The sequence below is a fragment of the Stegastes partitus genome, unplaced genomic scaffold, assembly GCF_000690725.1.
Source record: "Stegastes partitus isolate 25-593 unplaced genomic scaffold, Stegastes_partitus-1.0.2 Scaffold511, whole genome shotgun sequence".
Taxonomy (NCBI): Eukaryota; Metazoa; Chordata; class Actinopteri; family Pomacentridae; genus Stegastes; species Stegastes partitus.
In genome coordinates this window covers 275,766-297,978 of record NW_007578242.1, presented here as the reverse complement: position 1 = coordinate 297,978, position 22,213 = coordinate 275,766, and the positions used below count along the sequence as shown (strand labels likewise).

The 22,213-nt window shown below is 41.2% G+C and overlaps 4 protein-coding genes across 5 annotated transcripts in view; 3 read left to right on the top strand and 1 right to left on the bottom strand.

The window, feature by feature from the left end:
* Nucleotides 1-483: 483 nt before the first annotated feature.
* Nucleotides 484-4,937, top strand: ercc1 (excision repair cross-complementation group 1). Its single transcript, XM_008287665.1, has 9 exons — nucleotides 484-632; nucleotides 845-1,285; nucleotides 1,500-1,603; nucleotides 1,782-1,881; nucleotides 2,877-2,953; nucleotides 3,281-3,380; nucleotides 4,057-4,128; nucleotides 4,423-4,491; nucleotides 4,581-4,937. The coding sequence occupies exons 1-9, from the start codon at nucleotides 573-575 to the stop codon at nucleotides 4,641-4,643; spliced, it is 1,086 nt and encodes a 361-aa protein (XP_008285887.1). The 5' UTR covers nucleotides 484-572; the 3' UTR covers nucleotides 4,644-4,937.
* Nucleotides 4,938-6,177: 1,240 nt separating this feature from the next.
* On the top strand, nucleotides 6,178-15,312 carry prmt2 (protein arginine methyltransferase 2). Its single transcript, XM_008287662.1, has 9 exons — nucleotides 6,178-6,648; nucleotides 6,740-6,949; nucleotides 9,377-9,538; nucleotides 10,615-10,779; nucleotides 10,972-11,147; nucleotides 13,915-14,044; nucleotides 14,131-14,267; nucleotides 14,342-14,516; nucleotides 14,720-15,312. Exons 1-9 carry the CDS (start codon nucleotides 6,562-6,564, stop codon nucleotides 14,750-14,752), a joined length of 1,275 nt encoding a protein of 424 aa, XP_008285884.1. The 5' UTR covers nucleotides 6,178-6,561; the 3' UTR covers nucleotides 14,753-15,312.
* On the bottom strand, nucleotides 14,570-17,406 carry LOC103361554 (zinc finger protein 239). Of its 2 annotated transcripts, none has more exons than XM_008287664.1 (2): nucleotides 16,793-17,406; nucleotides 14,570-16,630 (listed from the first exon to the last, which is right to left on the bottom strand). In XM_008287664.1, the coding sequence occupies exon 2, from the start codon at nucleotides 16,597-16,599 to the stop codon at nucleotides 15,580-15,582; it is 1,020 nt and encodes a 339-aa protein (XP_008285886.1). In that variant the 5' UTR covers nucleotides 16,600-16,630; nucleotides 16,793-17,406; the 3' UTR covers nucleotides 14,570-15,579. The 2 variants fall into 2 exon arrangements, with proteins under 2 accessions (XP_008285886.1, XP_008285885.1); XM_008287663.1 differs by having other exon boundaries at nucleotides 14,570-16,654; nucleotides 16,793-17,405.
* Nucleotides 17,407-20,962: 3,556 nt separating this feature from the next.
* sacs2 (sacsin molecular chaperone 2) overlaps nucleotides 20,963-22,213 on the top strand; it is a 20,656-nt gene continuing 19,405 nt past the window's right edge. Inside the window, exon 1 of the mRNA XM_008287661.1 lies at nucleotides 20,963-20,992. The gene's annotated coding sequence lies outside the window, so the exon portion shown is untranslated. The remainder of the gene's footprint in view (nucleotides 20,993-22,213) is intronic.

Sequence of the window (22,213 nt, the reverse complement as noted above, 5' to 3'; positions counted from 1 at the left end):
CTGAAAATAAAATAAGTAAACTAAATTAAGACCAAAACAGAAAAGTGAAAAGTCATTTTGTCAATGATACTGAGATAATAAGTTATACATAGCATGAGTGTCATTCAGAATTCATCATGATTCAATACGTGCAAAAAGCTATTACTTCTTTCTTACCGTCAAGTTGCTGAAGACAGTTTTTGCCATCCACCTCTTCACTGTCCAGAGGCGGGTTAAAGAGGGTGTAATGGAAGTGGCGCCTTCCGGATATGTATTTCTGTGTCATTAGCACAACAGTGGAAGGATACTTTGTCGTTGTACTTCACACAGCAGGATAAAAAGCAACAAGGAAATGCACTTTTTAAAAAAATGAGTTATTTATATAATTTAAACAGAAATGAAATGGTCTTCAGTTATTTGAGGTGTTTGTGCTTTTATTTTGATAGTCTACGCCCGGATACTGTGACGGTATCGCAGCTGCTGTAACTTGACGGTCAGCAGTCAGAAAGTGAGAAACGTTACTGCAAGTTTGACTATAACTGCTCGGCGGAGGGCATGTGTTTACTTTAAAAAGCCTTCATCAGCTTAAAGACATGAAGAGGAGGTTCAACATCAACCTGGATGACTCTGCTTTCACCAAAGAAAGAACACCGGTCTGTGTTTTGTTAGAATTAAGCAGGCAGCTGTTTGGCTAGCTCAACGGCTAGCTTTCCAGCAGCTAGTAATTTCCTGTTTACATTTTAATAACAGCTTATCAACTTAGCAATGCAAAGTAGTGCTCAAGTTAGCGTGCTAAAATCACAAGTGTATGTTCAACACGATTTAATTTTGATTTTTTTTGTGTTTTGATGTGTTTGTATTCCAGCCAAAGCCCCAGTTCCAGTCTTCATCCAAAGGAGGAGAAAGCACCTCAGCAGCAGCAGCAGCAGCAGCAGCCTCTAAGCCTGTCACTGAGGCAGTGGGCCAGCCTTTGTCCTATGCAGAATATATCGTCCAGAGTAAAAGCAATGTGGCTGCTGCTCCACAGAGAGATGCTGCCTCCAGACTGCCCAGGACTGAAGGTGCTTCCAGTCTGAGGCAAAGTGAACCAGATCCAGTGTCCTCTGCTACAGCAGGAGGTGACACAGCTCAGGACTTCTTTGCTAAAGGGACAGAGGTTCAGTCTGACGAGGTTAACAAGAGCGAGGAGACGCAGGTGGCGGGCACAGACCTAAAAGAGGGGAGCTGTCAAAAGTCAGATCCCAGCCTCAGCCTGGGTCCTAAACCAGTGGGATCTGGGAGCAGCATTATTGTCAGTCCTCGGCAGGTATGCGTCAGACTATCACACAACCACAGGTTTCAAAGGAAAACCATGCATCCATCTGGTCATTCTCTGTGTGTACCTATTTCAATTCAGTGTCACATTCCAGTTTTGAGGGCTTTCTCATGGCAGATTAGCCTCTTATGTTGTTTCTTGAGCTTTAACTAGTTTGACTCCTGCACAATGGCAACATGTTTCTCATTTGTTTGTACTTTATCAGAGAGGAAATCCCATTCTGAAGTTCGTGAGGAGCGTCCCGTGGGAGTTTGGAGACGTTGTGCCAGATTATGTCTTGGGACAGACAACCTGTGCTCTCTTCCTCAGGTGGGTTCTAATACTTCATGAACTGCACATACAGAAGTACATAAATGTTTTCTTTTTTGCCATTATTTTTTCCCCTGTTTTCAGAACAGTGTGTTCTCCTGAGTGGCGATTGACTCTTTCCATGTTTTCATTCTCGTTTGTGTTTTGCTTTGCTGTTGGTTTTGGGCCTGGCACACAGTCTAAGGTATCACAACCTCAATCCAAACTATATCCATGACCGTCTGAAGCAGCTTGGCCAGACGTTCACCCTGCGGGTGCTACTGGTTCAAGTAGATGTGGTAAGTAAAAATGTTTGGTAACATTAGAGGGCATAGTTTGTTTGTTTGATTTTTTTAGATTTGTTTATGTATTAAATCAGATTAAACCGTGACCTTTCATTTATTTAACTCTGCTCTTGTATGGTGTCATACATACATTTCCTATGGTATGATAAAACTAGCACCTGATTGTGATATAAAGTCATGTTTATTTATAGTCAGTATATTATTGACATGGACTGCAAGGTGGAGCAGTGGTTAGTACTGTCACTTCGCGACTAGAAGGTCGCCAGTTCGCGTCCCGGTGAGGACGCCCGGGATCTTTCTGCGTGGAGTCTCCATGTTCTCCCCGTGCAGCGTGGGTTCGCTCGCTTCTTTTGTTTGTGCCTGGAATGAAGTGAGGCTTTCCAAAATCTCTTCCCGGTACAGCAATCACCGTCCTGCTGGTCACTTCACTTTAATGTAAATAGTTTGTTCTTTTGAGGTCATCTGGCTAATACTATGAGCAATAATATAGACTTTAGAGCAACTCAATGGCAAAATTAGGGACAAAAGCACTTCTACATTGTTGTGGGTTTGCTAGTTAACTGTAACAGCTCTCAGGTAGGTAATGACGGCTTTCATTGCAAAGTGCTGACAAGAATTGGAGCATAAGCAGTGTAATATTTAACAAAATGAAAGAGCATTTACAGAACACCAAGCTGTTAAAGGAAAGCTGTAAAGTTAGCATTCAGATCTATTCATTTGTGAAGTATGTCTTGACTCAGCTGAATTAGTTTGGCTAACAGTGGTGCAACTGAAGTGTGAAGTGTGCAGCTGGAGACTATTTTTGGCTCCGTGTGTAGGAACAAAATAGATTTAACAGCTGACAAAAACTAGATCTTGTGTGGAAAAGAGTCAGAAAAAATAATGTAGGACATCTCCACTTGCAAAACATTTCTAATCCTAAATTCCTCTTTTTTTAATATAAATCCTTAAGAATGAATGTCTGTCTGACATTGTTTCTTCGCCAACAGAAAGATCCTCATCATGCGTTAAAGGAACTGGCTCGCATCTGCATCATGGCTGACTGCACCCTCATCTTGGCTTGGAGGTAAGACCTGCAACAGATGATATGAAACGTAAAGGAGTGTACTGGGAAATGGTTTTAGGTGTTTTCATTTTTGATGATGTGCTCATGATTCTGGCCTTACCGCCAAAAAAGTGTGTAATCGGATGAGAAAGTCAGACATTTCTGTTTTTGGCATGTGTTACATAACGCATCTCTGTGTTTGTAATGGCTGCGTGTCTTTGATAGCTGTTTTATATTCTGATGTTTTTTTCTTTGGCGAGGATCAGCAGATGGAAATTAGCCTTTTGAGCCTCACTCAAGCATATTTTCTCTTTTTTTGTTTTTCTTTCTTTCATGTTGAATTGGCAGTCCAGAAGAGGCAGGACGTTATCTGGAAACATACAAGTCATATGAAAAGAAACCAGCGGACCTCCTGAAGGAACAAGTCGAAAAGAACTATCTGTCAAAGGTGTGTATTATAGAAGCGCTGAACTGCCACTCCTCAAAGAAAAAAACAGATCAGTATCTCGTTCTAACGTAAAAAGTTTCACGTTGTAACGAGATGCGTTTTTATAGCGTTATAACGTGATAAGGTTTCACGTTGGTCTCGGCAGTTGTGAACTGGCACTTGGCCGTTGCAGTGGCAGCTGGCGACACCATGGCAGCCCTGAGCGATGCCCCACTGTTGAAGTGTCTACAAAATCGTCGTGTACCAGCAGAGTGCCTCTCTCGTATGGAATCTCACCATGTCTCAACCCAAGAAGCATGAAGTAGAATTTAATCAAATCGTGTAAATGAGCCATATTCCTCCGTTTACTCGTGCTCCGCCCGCCGTTTTCTCAAACGTGATATGATTTCATGTTATAACGAGATAAATGTTATGTCGTTATAATGTGAAACGAATCTCATAACGAGATAAAAACGTATCTCGTTATATGAGAAACTTTTCACGTTTTTTTTATTAAAGGTTTAAAAGTTTGCTACTGGTTATTATGGCCTAATTTTGCCAAATTGAAAACTCCGGTAGACTTTATAAATCACTAGGAATGTCATCATAAAATTGTCAGATTGCCGTCGGGAGTCTTGCAGCATCTTTCAGTGTTTAAACATTGCAATGCTGATTCTATTTCTGTGCTTGCTTTAAGGTTACAGATTGCCTGACCACTGTGAAGTCTATAAATAAAACTGATGCCATTACCTTGCTATCGACTTTCTCGGTGAGTACCAGTGAACAAAAAACAGTATTTCCACTCCATTAGCTGCAGTGTGCTGCAAGTATTACTTTAATCAGATTGATGGCATTCTGCAACTGGTGTATATGCACACACACACACACACACACACACACACACACACACTCACACACACTCACACACACATGCAGAGATTTGATCGTATCCTCTGAATAAACTTTTTGACACTACTTTTTTATTTTTTTTGGTGATGTTCTCAAAGGGAGTGATGCAGTCAGTACGTACAGACAATATATTTTGTTTTTTTATGTTCTACAGTCAGTAGAAGGAATCATCAGCGCCTCTAAAGAAGACCTGGTTCTCTGCCCGGGCCTCGGACCACAAAAAGTGAGGGGAAACTACATGAGCAGGATTCTGATACACAGAGCGCAGATGAAACATTTGCAGACTTACTATGTTGACATTTTTGCTTCCAGGCGAGACGACTCTATGACGTGCTCCACAAGCCCTTTCTCAAGTCGAAGACGAAAGACAGCTGAGACGTCTCGCCAAGGATGTCTGACGTGCTTCCAAAAATAATTCTGTAAAGCTGGTCATCGTGATGAACAGGGTGCAAACACACACACTGAAGAGGACTGAATTTATATGCCAAACACTCTTGATTTACTGAGATGATGAAAAAAAAAAAATGTATAAAGCCTTTTTTTTTTTTGTATTGTCCCAGACTGAGAATCAGTTTAGGGTACTTGTGAGGATGTAAAATGTGAACTGTATTAGCTGCACACTGATTTAATGTGTTTGTGTGTGTGTGTTTTTTAAAGATATTATTTGTTCTTTGTTGAGTTCTCTCTCTTTTTTCAACAAAAATAAATATTTTGTGATATTTTTGTACTGTCTAATATACCTTATTGTCCCAGCACAAAACAACCAGGAAGTGTCAAAATGAAATCTCATTCATTTAAAGAAACAAGGAGACATTACAACACTAAGCTTTTTGATGAGACAGAGGGAAGGTGGGTGGATGCCATATTTTGGGTTGACAGTAATCTGACGAGTATGTGACGGATTATTTCTGATCCGCTTTAGGTACACATTTGTATTCGAGTACATTTGTAGTAAGAGCAGCAAGATTACTCTAAAGAAAGAGTCATGCTATTTTCTTCTTCTTCTGAATAACCTCACTCATGTGCTTATTATCTGTGGATCTCCTTGTTGAAAGAGGAGGTTATCAGATATTACAAAGCAAAACGTTTTGTTCCCATTCAGTTCATTTTACCTTAGTGCTGCATTTAAGTGCTCTCTGAGGTTCCCTCTTTCTGGGGCTTTGTAATAAGCTGCAAATTAGGCTGTAGTAACATAGAGGATCTGGCAACAGGAGGAGGAAAATGGGTCAAATGCACAGCTCTGATGTCACATTGATGCAAAGTAAATGAATGTGTAAAAAAAATACAAATATGCAGAATGTTTAGTATTCTGTTCATATTGCAGTACAATTGAGGCCAGAGGATTTTGATAACATGATCTGTGAAAAGCACACAGAACCTTATGTTGTCTGGGCTGGGAATTTATGATGGGTTTACAGTTCAATTTTTTTTTTTAAATTGAGGAATGTATAATATACAAACATTCAGGCAAACAGTAGTAAAACATACCGATGAAATATAAATGACAAATTAGAATGGAGAACATAAAAATACTATAAGACAAATGGATAAAGACATATAGAAATACTAACAAACACATTTCAGGCTAAAACGGCTCATAGCTTTTTAAAGGTTATTACTTTATTGGTTGTTTAAAAAAATTGATGGTTTAAGTAGACTTGAATTATTGGAGAAAATGCCAAATGTTATATAAATGAGATATTCAAGTGTACCAGTATCAAGATTGTTATATTAACCAATAATAGGCTTATCATTAGTTAAAAACTTCAAAATCTATCTTAACTTTTGAGATATTTCACATTCAAAAAAATAGGTAAATTTTTTTCCATATCATGTTTATATAAAGTGAAGATTTTTTTTTTTGTAAAATTAGTAGTAAGAGTTGGTCAATGAGAGTTTTATGTACAATTGTGAATTTTATTTCTTAAACCTTGTATTGAAATACAACATTTCTAAAGTAAAACCCAAGCCCTTCTCCATTCTTTGTTTTCAGCCTTGAACCTGCAGAAAAAAACCTGCCTCCCAGAACAGTTTTAGTCCGTCTTTTGGAAATTGAGATTTTTCCGACAGCCCGTGAAGTAAACAGCAAAGCAAACTGACGTAAAATCAGGAAGTGCTTGTGACACACACACATGCACACATACACACCAGCTGAAGTGTGTGTGTTTTGCCGCTCGTTTCACTCTGGTACACACAGTGTTCTCAAACTTACAGAGTCCTTTTGTGAAAACACTCAACTTGTTTGTTAGAGGAGGACAAAGAGCGGACGCGTCCAAACGGCCGCTTCCCAAACATGCAGGCGGAGAAAGAAGAGGAGGACGAAGCATCTCCTGAGCAGTACGTCGCCCTGTCACACTTCACTGGAGGTGGCAGCGACCAGGTCAGAGAGCCGCGCACTCCTCTCATTACTCCCTATCTCACCGCCAAGTGTCGGGTAATTATCCCTGACTGCGTCTCCTTTTGTGCTGCAGCTCAGCTTCAGCTCAGGAGACACGCTGCTCGTCCACTCCAAGCCCTCCCCGGAGTGGTGGTGGGCAGACCTGCGGGGGGTCGTGGGCTACGTCCCTGCCAGCTACCTGCGCCTGGTCACCGCCGAGGAGGAGGAGGATCAGGAGGAGGAGGACGCCTCCTTGGAGGACCCATGGCAGGATGAGGAGTACTTCGGCAGCTATGGGACACTGGTTTGAGACTTCAAGTTGCTGACACTTTAAATACATCCTCACTGGGTTGACTGATCAGAAATACTCCTCTAGAGGCTTGGACCTTATTCTGTCAGATCCCCTCCAGTGAAAATCAAGTTCCTTTGTTTAAATGTCAATATTGTGCAAAATAAGCAGTCAGTCAGTAGAGTTTTGGAGCTGCACAGTCTTAAAAACACAGACTTCTGGGGTTTTGCATGTAAAAAACCACAAAGGAACCAATCTGCTGTGTCATCACTTTACTTTAGTTTTGCTTCCAATTCAAACATACACAGTAGCCCTCAGATTTATTCACACCCTTCCATTCCCTTCCACACAATAGTCAGTCAAATCACTAGGAACTGAAAAAAGTAGTAATAAATAAAAATTTGCTAAATTCTAATTTAGCGAAATAAGACGTTCCTTTTGACTTGTGGTTGAAAAGAATAATTTTAAAAAACAAACAAAACTGTCCCGGACAAATTAGAGCACTTTGCTGATGAGCATCGAAGTCCAAACACCTGTCAACAGGTGCAGAAGTCTGACTGAGAGTTACAGAAAACACCTGATTGCAGTGATTGGCTCAAAGGGTTCAACAAAATATTAGTTTACAGGTCCCATCATGCTTGTTTACTTGGTTTTTTTTCCCAATTATTTTTGTATAATTTTCTGTTGATCCACAATTCAACATTTTTCTTTATTGTTACTTTTGTCAATTTCATCTTATTTCAGTGGCAGCTGTTTTTTTTCCTTCCTTAACGACAGGGTATGAATACATTTGAGGACGACTGTACCTCTAAATTACTCCCAATATGACTACTTGTCATTGTGTAGCATGGAGTAGTTTTTTTTTTAGAAGTTTTTCAGTTTTTGAGCAGAGATGCAGGTGAGCTGGTGTGCTTCAGCTGCAGCGAATGGGGAGGAATAGCTTGATTAAAAGGCAGGGAATTCATTGATCTGCACAGGAAACAGCAGTGTTGAGTTGCATCTAAGCTATTTTAAGGCACGAAGGGATGATTTAATGAAAAAATGTTCAAACGCAAAAGGTAAATACTCTATATCGTGCTGTATGAGTTTACACAGATTTGCAGCCCTCCAGACACCCATGCATTTCAGATCAAACTTATATTAATCAACATGGAGACCTTAAGTTATGTAATTCATCACGATCACCATCATCTTTTGTTGAAGCCATCCCCGTAGTGTAGCAGCTTTAAGCTACTGTTCCTTGGTGGTGCATTACAGAGAGCTGCAGAGATGCATAACATTCATTAGAAATATGAGGAAACCAATCCCAGAGTAGACGCATGCTGTAAGAAGACTGACTTTTAAACATTTCCCTGTCAATCTGCCACCCAAGAAGAACACAGACACTGCTCTGTTGTGCAAATTAATAGATTTTTGGATCCAATTACTTGTTACCTTATAAACATCTACTCTTTCTTGAGGCAAAAAAATAATACCGTCAGAGATTGTGGAAAGACTACGGAGCCCAAAAGTGTCAAACAATCCAGAAATAATGCATTTTTATTCCAGTTCCAACAGCTGTTATTTATGTATGTTTTGATTTTACATTAGCTGCAGTTATATGGACACTTTTTCTTCAACCTGATAGAAATCAAACACCAGACATTCTAGTTTAATTTTACGTTGTTTTCACGCCTGAAAGCATTTATTCAGAATATAGCTTTTTTTTGACAAGTGCTAATTGACTGTACCCTCTTCAAAGCATCAGAAGAATTTTTATTCTAGCTTTAATTTATTTATTTTTGTTATCAACTCTATCGAAAACATGTATTCATTAGTAGAAAATGCCAAAGACGGATCCACATCGCGTCCTAGGAGCAATTTTTGCTCTTTCCCTTTAATTAAGCAGCAATCTTAGCAGCACATAAGTTGTTCTCACAAAGTTCATCAATTAGGAGTGAAATGTGCTGCAAATATATGCAAAAAGACTGTGTTTATTCCAGTCAGGAAGAAATGATCGGATTAAGCGTTCACACAGTTATTAGGTGCTCTCAAATAGATCCATTCAGTCAGGGCAACCTTTTTATTCTGGTTGAGCTATTCCCATTATTCTGATTATTTGTGGAATATTAGGGTCCATGTAAACACAGCTATTTTCATTTCATATAATTACCCATTTATTTCATAATGCCACTTTTAATCGTCTTTGTCTGCCAGTCAACACAATCAGGGCCCTGTTATGTGGCTGCTGTGGTTTGGTCTAAATGAGCTGCCGCAGTACAATTTAAAACCATTTTTAGATTATTTCATAATGTCATTGTTAAATATTTTGTGTGTAATTAAATGTAATATCATCAGTGGTATATATTTTTTTAAATATACAAAAACTAGGGTGTAACTCCACATACAAAACTGCTAATAACACTAATACCATTTTTTCCCACCTTGTGTCTCATGATACAGAGGCTTCACCTGGAGATGCTGTCAGACAAGAGTCGCACCGAGACGTACCGGCAGGTTATTCTCAGCAACAGCGCTTCTCTGAGGGATAAGGTGGTGATGGACCTCGGCTGCGGGACCGGCATCATCAGCTTGTTCTGCGCTCAGCTGGCACAACCCTCAGTGGTAACTGTTCACAGTGTGGCTGGTGTGGAAGTCACTAAAACACATGACGCACATAGGTTGCTGGTCAGGTGTGCTGCAGTGTGTAAACTTCTAGGACAGCTGGAGAGACTTTAGTCATACATGTGAGAGGAAGTCACCTGTTTGTTTGTTGAAGATTATTAGATAATAAAAACGCAGGAAGTCAGCTAGAATTCCTATCTTGGTCATATTTTACCACACTGTATTTGTTAAATTACATCACAAATCGAAAATGAATTTGCAAATATCATATAAATGTACATAAATCAACCAATTTCTTAAAAAAAAATCACAAATTGTATTCTAAGCTTCCAAATATTTCAAATGGAAAGAAAATCCCACAAAAAACGCTGTAGGAAATCCAGAGAAATATGCTTGTTCAGAGGAGCTAAGTCACTGTTTAACACACAAAACTACTCAGTTTAGGTACAGTCGTCCTCGAATGTATTCATACCCTCCCATTAACGAAGGAAAAAACAGCTGTCAAATAAGAAATAAGTTGAAATTGACAAAAGTAATAATAAATAAAAATTGAATGAACATCATGACATTGCTTTTGAATTATAGTTCAACAGAAATATATATAATAAAATTAAATTAAATTAAAAAAAAAACAAGCATGATGGGACCCGTAAACTAATACTTTGTTGAACAACCCTTTGAGCCAATCACTGCAGTCAAGTATTTTCTGTAACTCTCAGTCAGACTTCTGCACCTGTTGACAGGTATTTTGATTTCACTGCTCATCAGCAAAGTGCTCTAATTTGTCCGGGACAGTTTTGTTTGTTTTTTTAAATGATTCTTTTCCACCAAAATCCAAAAGAAATGTCTTATTTCACTAAATTATAATTTAGCAAGTTTTTATTTATTATTACTTTTTTCAGTTTCTCGTTATTTGAGTGACTATTGTGAGTTTTGCCTTTTCTTTAATGGAGGGGGATGAATACATTTGAGGACGACTGTATATTGTTTGTTGAACATTTGTGTACGTATTCTGCCATCTGCTGGACAAGGAGTGTTACTGCAGCCATGTGTGTCGTCTGTCTGTGGTGTTGTAGGTGTATGCCGTGGAGGCCAGCTCCATGGCAGGGTACACCAGACAGCTGGTGAAGCAGAACAGCTGTGAGGAGGTGGTCACGGTGCTCCAGGGGCGAGCTGAGGAGATCGAGCTGCCGGAGCAGGTGGACGTCCTGGTGTCCGAGTGGATGGGTAACTGCCTCCTGGTAACAAACACACTTCTGATTATTGCTTTTGCTCATATTAATTATTGTGTGGAGATTTTTTTTTCTGCTTTTGATACTTTTTTTATTCACATTATTACCTCTTTAACGGATCCTATCATGCTCTTCCACAACTGAGCCGTTCAGGTTTGAATGCGTCACTTTGTGTTTTCTCGTCCCTTCCCCCTGATCTAGTTTGAGTTCATGGTGGAGTCAGTTCTGCAGGCCAGGGACCGCTGGCTCAGAGATGGCGGCGTGATGTGGCCTTCCTCTGCAGCCCTCACCCTGGTGCCATGTCAAGCCGACAGCTATTATACAGAGAAGATGGCCTTCTGGGAACGGCCCTATGGCCTAGACTTCACCCCTCTTCAGTAAGAGCCATTAGTCAGCAGCAGACAGTGAACAATATCCTGTCTCGCTTGTACTTTTCGTACTTACTCTATTTTTGCTAAATGTTAAAGATCCTGAACTTAGATACGCAGTTCGGACATTTAGTACGATGAAATGTGGTGCAGGTGGATGCCAGGTGGTGAAGCTGTTTTCGTGTCATTTCACGTTCGCTCAGATGGCACGAATACGTGACAGCCACAAATATGGCAACCGGTTAGATGAAACAGATATTTAACCTGACGTACCACTCAGACTAGCTACGTGTCACACCAACTGTAAGAAACAGACTTGTGTGTACGTCAGTTACAAAAGTGCTTCATTTCACAATAATTCTTTGTATGTAGATTAGATTAGATTAGATTAGATTAGATTGCACTTTGTTTTTCACCACCAATGGGGGAAGCTCACATTGTTGCAGCAGTCTAGATATAGGAAAGAGCACAAAAAAAGTGACAGGAAGAAAAGAGAACAAATAGACTACAAATAAGAAGAACTGAGAAATGCAATACAATAGAGCTAAACACACACACACACACTATATACACACTATAGATCCATATAATGGATACTATGAATTAAAAAATAAAAAAGATAAATAGAATAAAATAAAATAGGATACAATATGATAATTATTTCGCCAGTTCTCATTGCGGTGAGGACACCGTTCTCCCCCCGTGCAGCGTGGGTTCTCTCCGGGTTCTCCGGCTTCCTCCCACACAGTCCAAAATCATGTTGAGGTTAATTCGTGATTCTAAATTGTCCGTAGGTGTGAATGTGAGTGTGCTTCTGTCTCTAAGTGTGGCCCCGCGATAGACTGGCGACCTGTCCAGGGTGTCCTCTGCCTTCGCCCTAAGTCGGCTAGGATAGGCTCCAGCCCCCCCGCGACCCTAGTGAGGGTTAAGCGGTGTATAGATAATGGATGGATGGATGGATGATAATTATTGCACATAGGGGACATATATTGCACACAGTAAGGGGTATATTGCACATGAGAAAACCTGGCTATAATATTGTATATTATACAAAGATGCAGTATGGAGAGAAGAACTACATGTTGTAGATTCTGACAGCGGTTTGGATGAAGGACCTGCTGTAGCGTCCTTTCTTACACTGTGGCTGTATCAGTCTGCTGCTGAAGGAGCTGCTCAGAGCTGCACAGTGTCGTGCAGGGGGTGAGAGGTGTTGTCCATGATGGATGTCAGCTTGGCTAACATCCTCCTCTCACCCACCTCCACCTCTGACCCTTCATGCCATGATTCAGTACTGTATTAATGTAAATACACTAGTAGTTAGCTGCATATACTTCACATACGCACTTCTTTATTTCAAACATAGATCCCTCATTTGCATGCTGCAACTGTGTTTTCAGAAGAGAGACAGTGTGACTGATCCACCTGCACCTCAGACAGTGCCTTTGTATTTCTGTAAAGTTCCTTTTCGACAATCACTCTTTTACATCAATCTAATCTTTAGTCTTTCTCAGAAACGTCACCTGTTGCCTGTCCTTATCAGCCTCCAGGAAACCACCAAGATTGCACCAGCTGATAAGTACAGATGATGTTTCTGAGGAAGTGGGAAGTGACAGTCGAAATATGTCAAAAAACAGCTCCTTTCTAAAAAAACAAAAAACAAAAACTCATTGTCTGACAAGAAAAGAAACCTTATACCTAAAATCAGAGTTGACAAAATGAACCTAGTCATGCTACAAATTAAGTTTCCTAAATATCAGCATCCTGGTTACTGTTTATGTGAAATTACCAGTATTTAGTTGTTTTTTTTTTTTTGCTGCCCATCAGAACCACTCAGCCACTTGTTTCTGAGTATGCTCAGTTGCAAATGAACTCTGGTTTTGTAAAGTGCCCCGCTGACCACTCTGTGAGATTCTTCATCACTACTAATGGAAAACAAGAGTGACAGTGCAGTTAGGGAAGTGCATTGCACACGTCTGACAGTCCCCTTTTTTATTATCTTGATCATTATTCATCATAAGATTTCATTTTGCTGGCTAACTACAATGTAATCTGAGTTGAAAATGTGCTTGTAGACTTGACCTGGAACTTGGAAAAGTCATTTCTGTGCCCCACTATCCTGTTTTTTTGGGGTTTTTTTTTGCCAGAGTACTCCTAAGACGCTCAGGCTTTTTTTTTTTAACCAGATGCATAACTGTGTCATGCACACGTAAACACACTGATTGTCTTGATTGGAGTTGTTGTAATAAAGTTGTTATGAAGTTGCTGGGATGCAACAAAAGGCTTAATAATATGGTTCACAGGTACAGATACCAGATGTCTGAATAGAGAACCTGAACATTATATTATCAGTAAGAAGACATGATGAACGTTTTTGAGCTAGATACCAGATTTGATTTCTGGATGAACTAATACAGATGCTTGGATTATGAACTTCTTAAAACCTGTGCTCACATCTACTTTCCAAACACAGGAAAACTGAATTCTTTAAAAGTAAATGGCCTCAGAGAAAGAGAGAACATTTAAGATGTTGCTATTTTACCCACTTGAAGTCTGTATTAGTCAGTAGTCCATATTTAGGTAGCCTATTGTGGCCACTAGTAACAATTACATACAGAGAACATTACAAATTATGTTGTTAAAGTTATTGTCACACTTACAGAAACCCTACAGCTGTGTGTCCAATGAGCTACTTTCCCCTATTGAGTCATGTTATAGATATTACCTGTGGCAGCAAACTAATTACCCCACGGTGTTGAGTAATGATTAATCTCTGCAGACCTTTGGCACAGCAGGAGTTCTTCACCAAGCCCAAGTTCAGCCACCTCATTGAGCCCGACGACTGCCTCGCTGCCCCCTGTGACGTCATCTGCCTGGACATGAACACGTTGCAAGTGACAGACCTGGAGGTACTGTGTAAGTTTCATTATTAGAAAAGTGCTGCCACTCCTACAAGTTCCATTTGTTTCTGACGACACGCTGTTTCATTTCTCAGGAAATAAAGGGTCAGTTTCACTTTTGTGTGGAAAAATCCGGTGTTTTCCATGGATTCACCGCCTGGTTCACCGTCCACTTTGAGAGCCTGGAAGCAGGAGGCGCAACAGTGGAGCTGAACACCGGACCCAACTCTCAGTAAACGAAACATCTTCAGCACTGTTAACGAGACACATATTGCACTGATATTAACTAGACGCGTTTCTCCTCAGGCCAACACACTGGAAACAGACTCTGTTCATGCTGGACAGGCCGGTCAGTGTATACGCTGGAGACTCCATCAGTGGAAGCATTGTCCTGCACAGAAACCCTGTCTGGAGACGCCACATGACCGTTACCCTGCAGTGGAGCATTAACAGCAGCACAGAGGATACAGAGAACTGCCAGGCAAACCGCTTCATGTCACTTTATACTATTCATTTGAGTGATTACGTCCACAAGGCGGTGATAGATTATTTTATTTATAGCTTTGTGGTTACATTTGTTCATGCTAGATGATGCAGTTACACACATTAGCCTTCCAAAAGTCCAGACTTGGCTTTAAAGCAGTGTCCAAAGAGTTGTAAACTTGCTTCTTTCTCTGTCCTTAGGTTGGAACAAAGAGTTTCCCCATGTGGAGGTGACATAACCTCACCTGTCGTCGGTGGAGAGCCACAGACAACCAGCCTCGTCTGTTCCGCTGTGAGCTGCTGCTGCTGCCGCCCTGGAAATAAAGTTGCCATCAATGTGACAGTGAAAGGAGGGTCATCTGGCAGGACATGTAGGCCGCTAGTGATAAGTGTGATCGCTACAGGCCCACATGATGCAGCACATTAAGAGCCATGCTGTGAGAGCAGGTTCACAGAGACAAACGGGCCTGCTGAGGATGAACTGTGGAGCTTCACTAAACGGAATTAGTGGGAAAACATCAGTGTTGTGCAGGAGAGGGTTGACAACTGTAACACCGGACTGTTCACTGAGAAATGCTTCAGGCCACCACACTATGTTTTTATGTCCGTTTTACTTATTGTCCTACAATAAGCATTTACGTTGTAATTTGTGCATACGTGCCGCCGGGCTTGTATGGATTTCAGAAAGCAACAGAATCAAGTGAACAATGTATTTCACTCACATTATTACGAATGTTCATTTGACTTTTGTGTTAAAATTTGCATTAAAAACACAACAGCTCAATGCTCACAAAGACAATTTGTCACAATTAAATTATTCTAAATAAAATAACTGTACAATTAGGTTGTAGATGAAAATCAAACGACAGTATTTTAGGAGTTATTCAACTACTAATTTGCTCTTTGTCCCTTTTTTGAATTTGTAAACATGGAACTTTTTATTTGATCCGTCAGAAACAGGTGAGAGTTTCTCATCCTGTTTGTATTTGCGGTGGCAGAACTGCTGGGACACATTTCTTGAGTAAAGTTCATCTTTGTCTCGGCGGATAGTCTCCACTTGGTCACGGCTCTGTCTTACTCTTTGCTTTTGCTCTGGAGCGCGTGTTGACCTCTGAGGATAAGGGCCCAGCGGGTGAGGACTCAGGAGTAGGAGGCCTGGAGAGCGGGACAAACAGAGGAGGTTTCACCACTTTATCGTTACCCTCCTTGTTTTTCTCCTTTTTCTGCCTTAAGTGTTTGTCACAGTGGTTCACAAATGTGTCCAGCTTGACAAAGGTCTTGTTGCACACTTTGCAGTGATACGGTCGCTGTCCTTTGTTGAGGCGTATGTGCAGCCTGATGTATGAAGATCGGACAAAGGTGCGGCAGCAGACTCCACACTTGAGATCCTCTGCGTTACTTTGTGTCTTGTGAGGCTGGTTGAGTGGCGGTGTGGACGCTGGTTTGGTGTGTCCGTTGGCCTCCTGAGCCTTGTGAGACAGCAGGAGCGACAACGAGCGGAAGCCCTCACCGCACTGCTCACACTTGTACGGCCTCTCCCCGGTGTGGAGGCGAACATGTGCCAGGAGCCCAGCCTTCTGGGTGAACGACTTGTCGCAGTAGGTGCACTTGAAGGGCTTCTCGCCCGTGTGGAGCCGGCGGTGGGTCTTCAGATGGGAGGCTCTGCCGAAGGTCTTCCCACAATCTGGGCATTTGAAGGGCCTGTCCCCGCTGTGGATTATCTTGTGTGCCATCAGGTGGGAGGACTGATGGAAGTACTTGCCACAGGTGCTGCATCTGAACTTCCTCTCCTTGTTGTGCGAGGCCAGGTGGAGGGTCAGGTGGGCGGAGGAGATGAAGGTCTTGGTGCACAGGCTGCAGCTGTGGGGGTCCAGGCGGATGCGCCGGTGTGGCCGCCGGCCGTTGGTGGGGCTGCTGCCCGCCTGGCACGATGGGCATTTGGAGTTTCCCTCTGTTTGGGGCTGTTTGGGAGCGTCGCTGGACTCGGGGTCGGAGTCAGACTGCGGAAGGCTGAAAGTGCAGCCACAGTCTGAGCAGTGACCAGACTGGGGCTGCTCGTCATCACTGCTTTTGTCCAGCATGGCAGCTACAGCTGGAGGGGGAGGGTCCTCACTGTGTGACAGAGGAGGGGGACATCTGAGAGAGAAATAAACACATCATGTATGTGAGGCTATGCAGCTTCTAGGATAGACATGCATTATATAAAGCCATTACATGCCCTCCTCTGTGTCTTAGCCACATTCCTGTGAAGACAGAGCCTGAGCAGCACGTTACCTTTTATTACTTCCTGGTTAGTGGAGACGCGTTGTATCTGTCATGATCGTGTTGGATCTGCTCGTTTTACGCGGGACAAACATGCAATGTACATAAAAATCCAAATAGCAGAGAGCTGACTAGCAGCCTGTCTAATGTTGTGTAGGCCCTGCTCCGGCGTCAACAATGCGAAGGCGACGTGAGAACGCGAGCAATGGCGCATAAACAAAGACTTCACATACCGTGGTCCTCCTTCCTAATCAAACGTATTTAAGTAATTACAACACAAGTGCAGTGTAACACCATAGCGGCAGACTGAAAACAACACCGGACGATGGTCGGATCGCATTTCATCGTCTGCGTTTTCCTGCGAGAAGCTGCTCGGTTCAGGGATGAATCGGGGCTGCAGCATCATCTAGCGAGCGGCGGCGCAACTGTCCCGAGCGGCACCGCAGGCTGGTTCAGGCCAAGAGCGGGACGCACGGGAGGGAAAGTGCAGTTAAACCGGTTACATCGATTAACTGTCATTGCTCAGAAAGTTTCATTTCACCGAAGAGGTCAGAGGAAAGTCAAGCTGCGATAAGTTTCGTTTCTTACAAGACGCGACTTCATTTCGGTGGAAATCGAAAGGATGCGACTGGAAGTGACGCGCGGGGTTCGGATTGGACGCGAGCAGCTTTTATATCAGAGCATCGATGCTGCTTCGCCACTTTCTGAGGAGTTGATGGCACCCTTCACCAACATGACTGAGGTACTGTGGACTTTTACTCCTTATTTATTTATTTATGGGCATGTCAGAGTCAACTTATGGGAATTATTCAATGATTTTAAAAAAGAATCAGAGGAACAACAACTAAAAAAAAAAATCAACAATTTCAGAATGTAACTTTTTTTGGTATGATTTTCTTCTGCCTCTTTGTTTTTATTAGTTGCTGTTTGTTATTTTGCGTGTTTACTTCTGTGTTTATTTGTATGTTCTGGTGTAACTTAATTCCTGGGTGCAGCCTCACTCATCCACCACAGAGGGCTTTCAGGAACTGAAGCAGTAACACTGCTGTAGCTGCTTCTTCCCTCTCCATGACAGCCTCAGATGAGGCAGCAAAATCATATTCACACTCTGCTGTCAGCATTTCAGTTCACTAAGTTACTAAAAGGATGTTATGCTTTTAATATCCTGCTGTATCATGCAGTGAAGTGTTACTCAGTGAATTTATCTGGATACTTTAGTAAATAAAAGTTATTGATCTCTTTTGTGTTTCATGCTCAGGTCTTTTTTTAAACCCTTAATTTTGTTCCATGCAAGTCAGAAACAGGCCTTCATCCATCCAGCTGCTCTATAAACAGTTCAGTCATGACGTAAATGTTCATTTCACCACAAACGCCTGTATTTTATTAGTTCTGTGTCTATTTTCCATGCTTGTCAAGATAAACTGATTCTCCTCAAACAACTTCAGTTTGACCTGTTTTGTACTCGAATTTCTTTGTGAAGCAAAGATTTCTAGATTTCTAGGAAACTGGGGTTTCCTAGAAATCCACAGCTGGATTGGTGTATCTACGGCCTGCATCAGGCGCTAAACAAGCTTTTGATATCATTATAATATCTTCGGTGATGTGCGTAATCATTGTCAGTTAGACAATCAGAGCGGTTAGACTGAGGTTTGGTTTTTCTTCCATTGCTGTTCTACCTGTTTTTCCTCTGTGGTTCGGCCTGCGCTGCCTGAACGTTAGCTGGTAGTAGTTAAATAGTCAAGTCAGCTTTGTTTGACTAAGAGGCAGGTTCTACGGCACGATGATGTTCTGTTAAACACACAGTTGAACCGATGGGTGACAAATTAAAGGAAAAACATGGACTCCTGCAGTGATTAGATACGGAGGCCCTGTTATGCTGTGCAGCTCATTTTGCTGGCAAGATCTGACTCCACCCTTTACAGTTAAGAAATGCAAATCCCTGTAAAGTTGTTTTTAGTGGCTGCCTTTATCCTATGATGAAACCCTTATATCTGATGGGAGTGTTCTCTCCCAGGATGAAAGTCCGCACATCAATAGTGGCACGAGGGGTCACTGAATGGTTTCTGAATCAGTGCCAAGGTACATTGAAGCTGCTCTGGCAGCACCGGGTGGCCTTACTCAGACACTCTATGGAGGCTTTACCTTTAATTTGTCATCCAACTGTATATATACTTAAATGTGTCCATATTTCAGGTGTATGTCAGTTGACACGTTTGTTAATTGTTCACATTTTGTATGTGTTGCTAACTCCTCCCTTATCCAGGCAGGTGGTAGGTTTCATGCAGGTGAGGCTGATGAGACATGAGGTCAGTTACTGAGTAGAGGGAGAGATCAGCTTGTTGTAAGGCTCATGTTTGTTTGTCTGTTTTATTTAGTTTTGTATTAGTTTCTCTTGAGCCTTAAGTTATTTTAGTTGAATATTTTAGTTTTCTGGTTTTTGTTGTTGTTTGTTTCATTCATTTCTTTTGTCCCACCAACACCTGTCTGGAGACTTGTTTCTTTAACATCCATTATAAATAAATCTGGTGCGAAAATCTCGCCCTCAAACGGGGTCAAAGCGTGACACAAATATTCAGCCATATTATCCATAATGTGTTTTGCAGTTGAAGCGATCGTGCCTTCAGCTTTGTGTGAGCTTACAATTATTGCCAGCAGCTGATTTCATGTGAGTTTGGTCAGCAATAGGCTTTGTCACAACATTCTGCCTCTCTTACAGCAACCGACCCAGGAAGGATGAGTCCGAAGACAAAGAAAAAAGCCCGGTCAGTTGCATTTCTTCCTGTTTTTGCTTTTATGAGCTGACTCATTTACAGAAAGAGGCAAACTTTAATTTTGAGGGCATGAAGAAACATGCAGTGAAGCAACAGCTGATTACCTGACACTGATTTCTTCAGAGACTTCTGAAATCATGCTAACCTGTTACTTAGACTGCTGTGTTTACATATGAGGTGTGTCACAAAAAGAGACATTTCAAATCCAAACTGCAAACTACAAGTTTTCCCCTCCAAAGTAATCCCCCTGGAGTGTTTCCCAGCTACGATTAAACTACGAGAATAACCGTGACCTGGATGACTGAGAATCTTCAGACATACCACAAATGCTGATGTTTTGCCCTCTTTTTTTGAGGAAAGGGCAACTGGAAGTGTGTATTTTTTCAACCCTGCTAAGAAACACAAATCATCTTTCACAAAGCCACATTGTTATGTATGCTTGCTGTTCACCGTGTCATCACCAAATCATAAGAATTTTCAGTGGAAATTGGCACAATGAGACAAACAGACAATGACTGGACAGATTTCTTGTGTTTTTTGTGGCTCATCTGGCCTTAAGGTCCAACTATAGGATCATTACTGCATCGAAAATCAATGTATGTTTAAATTATTGCATGAGTGCAAATGAAATTTGTCAATTTTAAAGCCACAAAGATGTCTCTTATCATGCACTGGTATCATGTTGATAGCAATGATAGGGGAGTTTAGTCTGTCATGTGAGCACAACAAGCCAAAAACGCATGAAAGATAACTTCACGTGATGGTTTCACGCTGTCGATGCAGGTTGATAATGATATGCAATGACATGCAAATACATGCATAACGAGAAATATGGAATTGAAACTGTTGCTGATAAAATCTGAGCTCATATGTTGAGGGATGCTGTGTTGGTGTAGAAATATTTAGCTGTTAATTCTGTGCCACTGACAACATATAAAAATAATACAAGACAATTTTATAATCACTTACAAGCTCCTAAAGAGAAGAGTTTGTTTTTTACCCTCAAAGTACACATATGTATTAATGTGATATTTTACAGGAATTCAACAATTTTTAACCATTTGCCTGTTATTAATAATCAGCCAACATTGTAAAATTCAAAATTCATACTAATGCCAGTCATATGTTATCAGCTGTGATTCTTTTACATTCTCTGTCACATACAATATACTTGTGAACATTATATATATTACCAGGTAATATCTGAGTACTAATAAAGCACTTAATGGCTCAGCATATAAGTTTAATCACATGTGTGCTGGTCTCAGCTGATCCTGGTTGTTGTTTCCTCATTGTTTCAGCAGGACTGGCTTTGTTTTAATTCTTACCCGTCCATTGTGTTTCTTCGTCTAGGGATTCCTTCGGGGCCACAGCACCGCCCTTCATCGACTACCTGAAAGATATTCTACGTCGATATCCGGATGGTGGACAAATTTTGAAGGTTGGCATAATGCTCAAATACTTGTCATAACAATTCATTTATATGATATTTCATTTTTGAATGATGTACATCTGTGTATATATATAAGGGCACAACAATTAATTGGAGTAATATTAAAACTGCATATGAGTAAGTGCAATATCCAAAGCACAGGAGCTGAATGGTAATATGTCACGATGTGCTCTACTGAGGTGTTAAAAATCATTTTCTCCAAATGTAAGGGAACATGCCCGTTCGGTATACCAAAGACTGCAGCAAAAGTTACATAATCATTTTCATATTCATTTCAGTGAATAAGTGTCAAAATCAACTTCCCTAATAAAACGGTGACTCTTCTCATAATCACATAATCTGTGGGAAAAAAATCACAATATGATTTTTTTTTTTTTTTCCGTTCAGCCCTTTAATACAAACAGGCAAAAATGAGTAAATGAGCTTTTAGCAACATCTGGTGCAATAAATGTCCTGAGCATTGTTCCTGTTTTTGTAACATTGCAACAAGATTATGCTGTAATTGGTTGTGTTTGGCTATCATGTATTCTTAATCTGTATTTCTTCACTGAACCTAAGATCCTGTTTTGCACTTTTCTACTGAGCACAATGTGCGTCCTTGAAGGTAACATGGCCGGTTAGAACTGGTTCACATACTGGGAGACAGCGGAAATTCCTCTGTTCTATCAGTTACTTTAGATACACTCCTTTTGGACAACACACACACACTTTGTATTTGATCCAAGCAGTTTCTATTTACATTCCAGTGAACTTCAGCTGAACTGTAGCTGGCCAATTAACCTCGATTGCTTGCAAGTCCAACATGTGTTCGGGGCAGTCCCAGCTCAAGAAGTTAGATGTGAAGCATTTCCGGATATCGGGGCTCCTTCTGATAGAGCCCTGTCACTCCGAGTCCAGCGCTGCCTCACTTTACCTGTGACCTAAATAAGTTCTACATCTGTGAACTGAAGATTTCTCCGGTTTGTTCTTGGGCTTCCAACAAAAGAATCAGGCTAAAAATTACTGTAGACATTGGGCAGATTTCTGAAAAGTAATAATTAACAATTCAAATATCCCTGTAAGCTATGGCAGAGTGGCAGTGAGTCAGGTAGGAAAACATTAGGATCCTGCACACTGGGACTCTTTTGTGTTTGACAGGACACTGAGTTTGTTAGGTACCGCTGTTTATACCAGTGAAGGAGGTAAAATATTAGAAATAGACTGCAATGC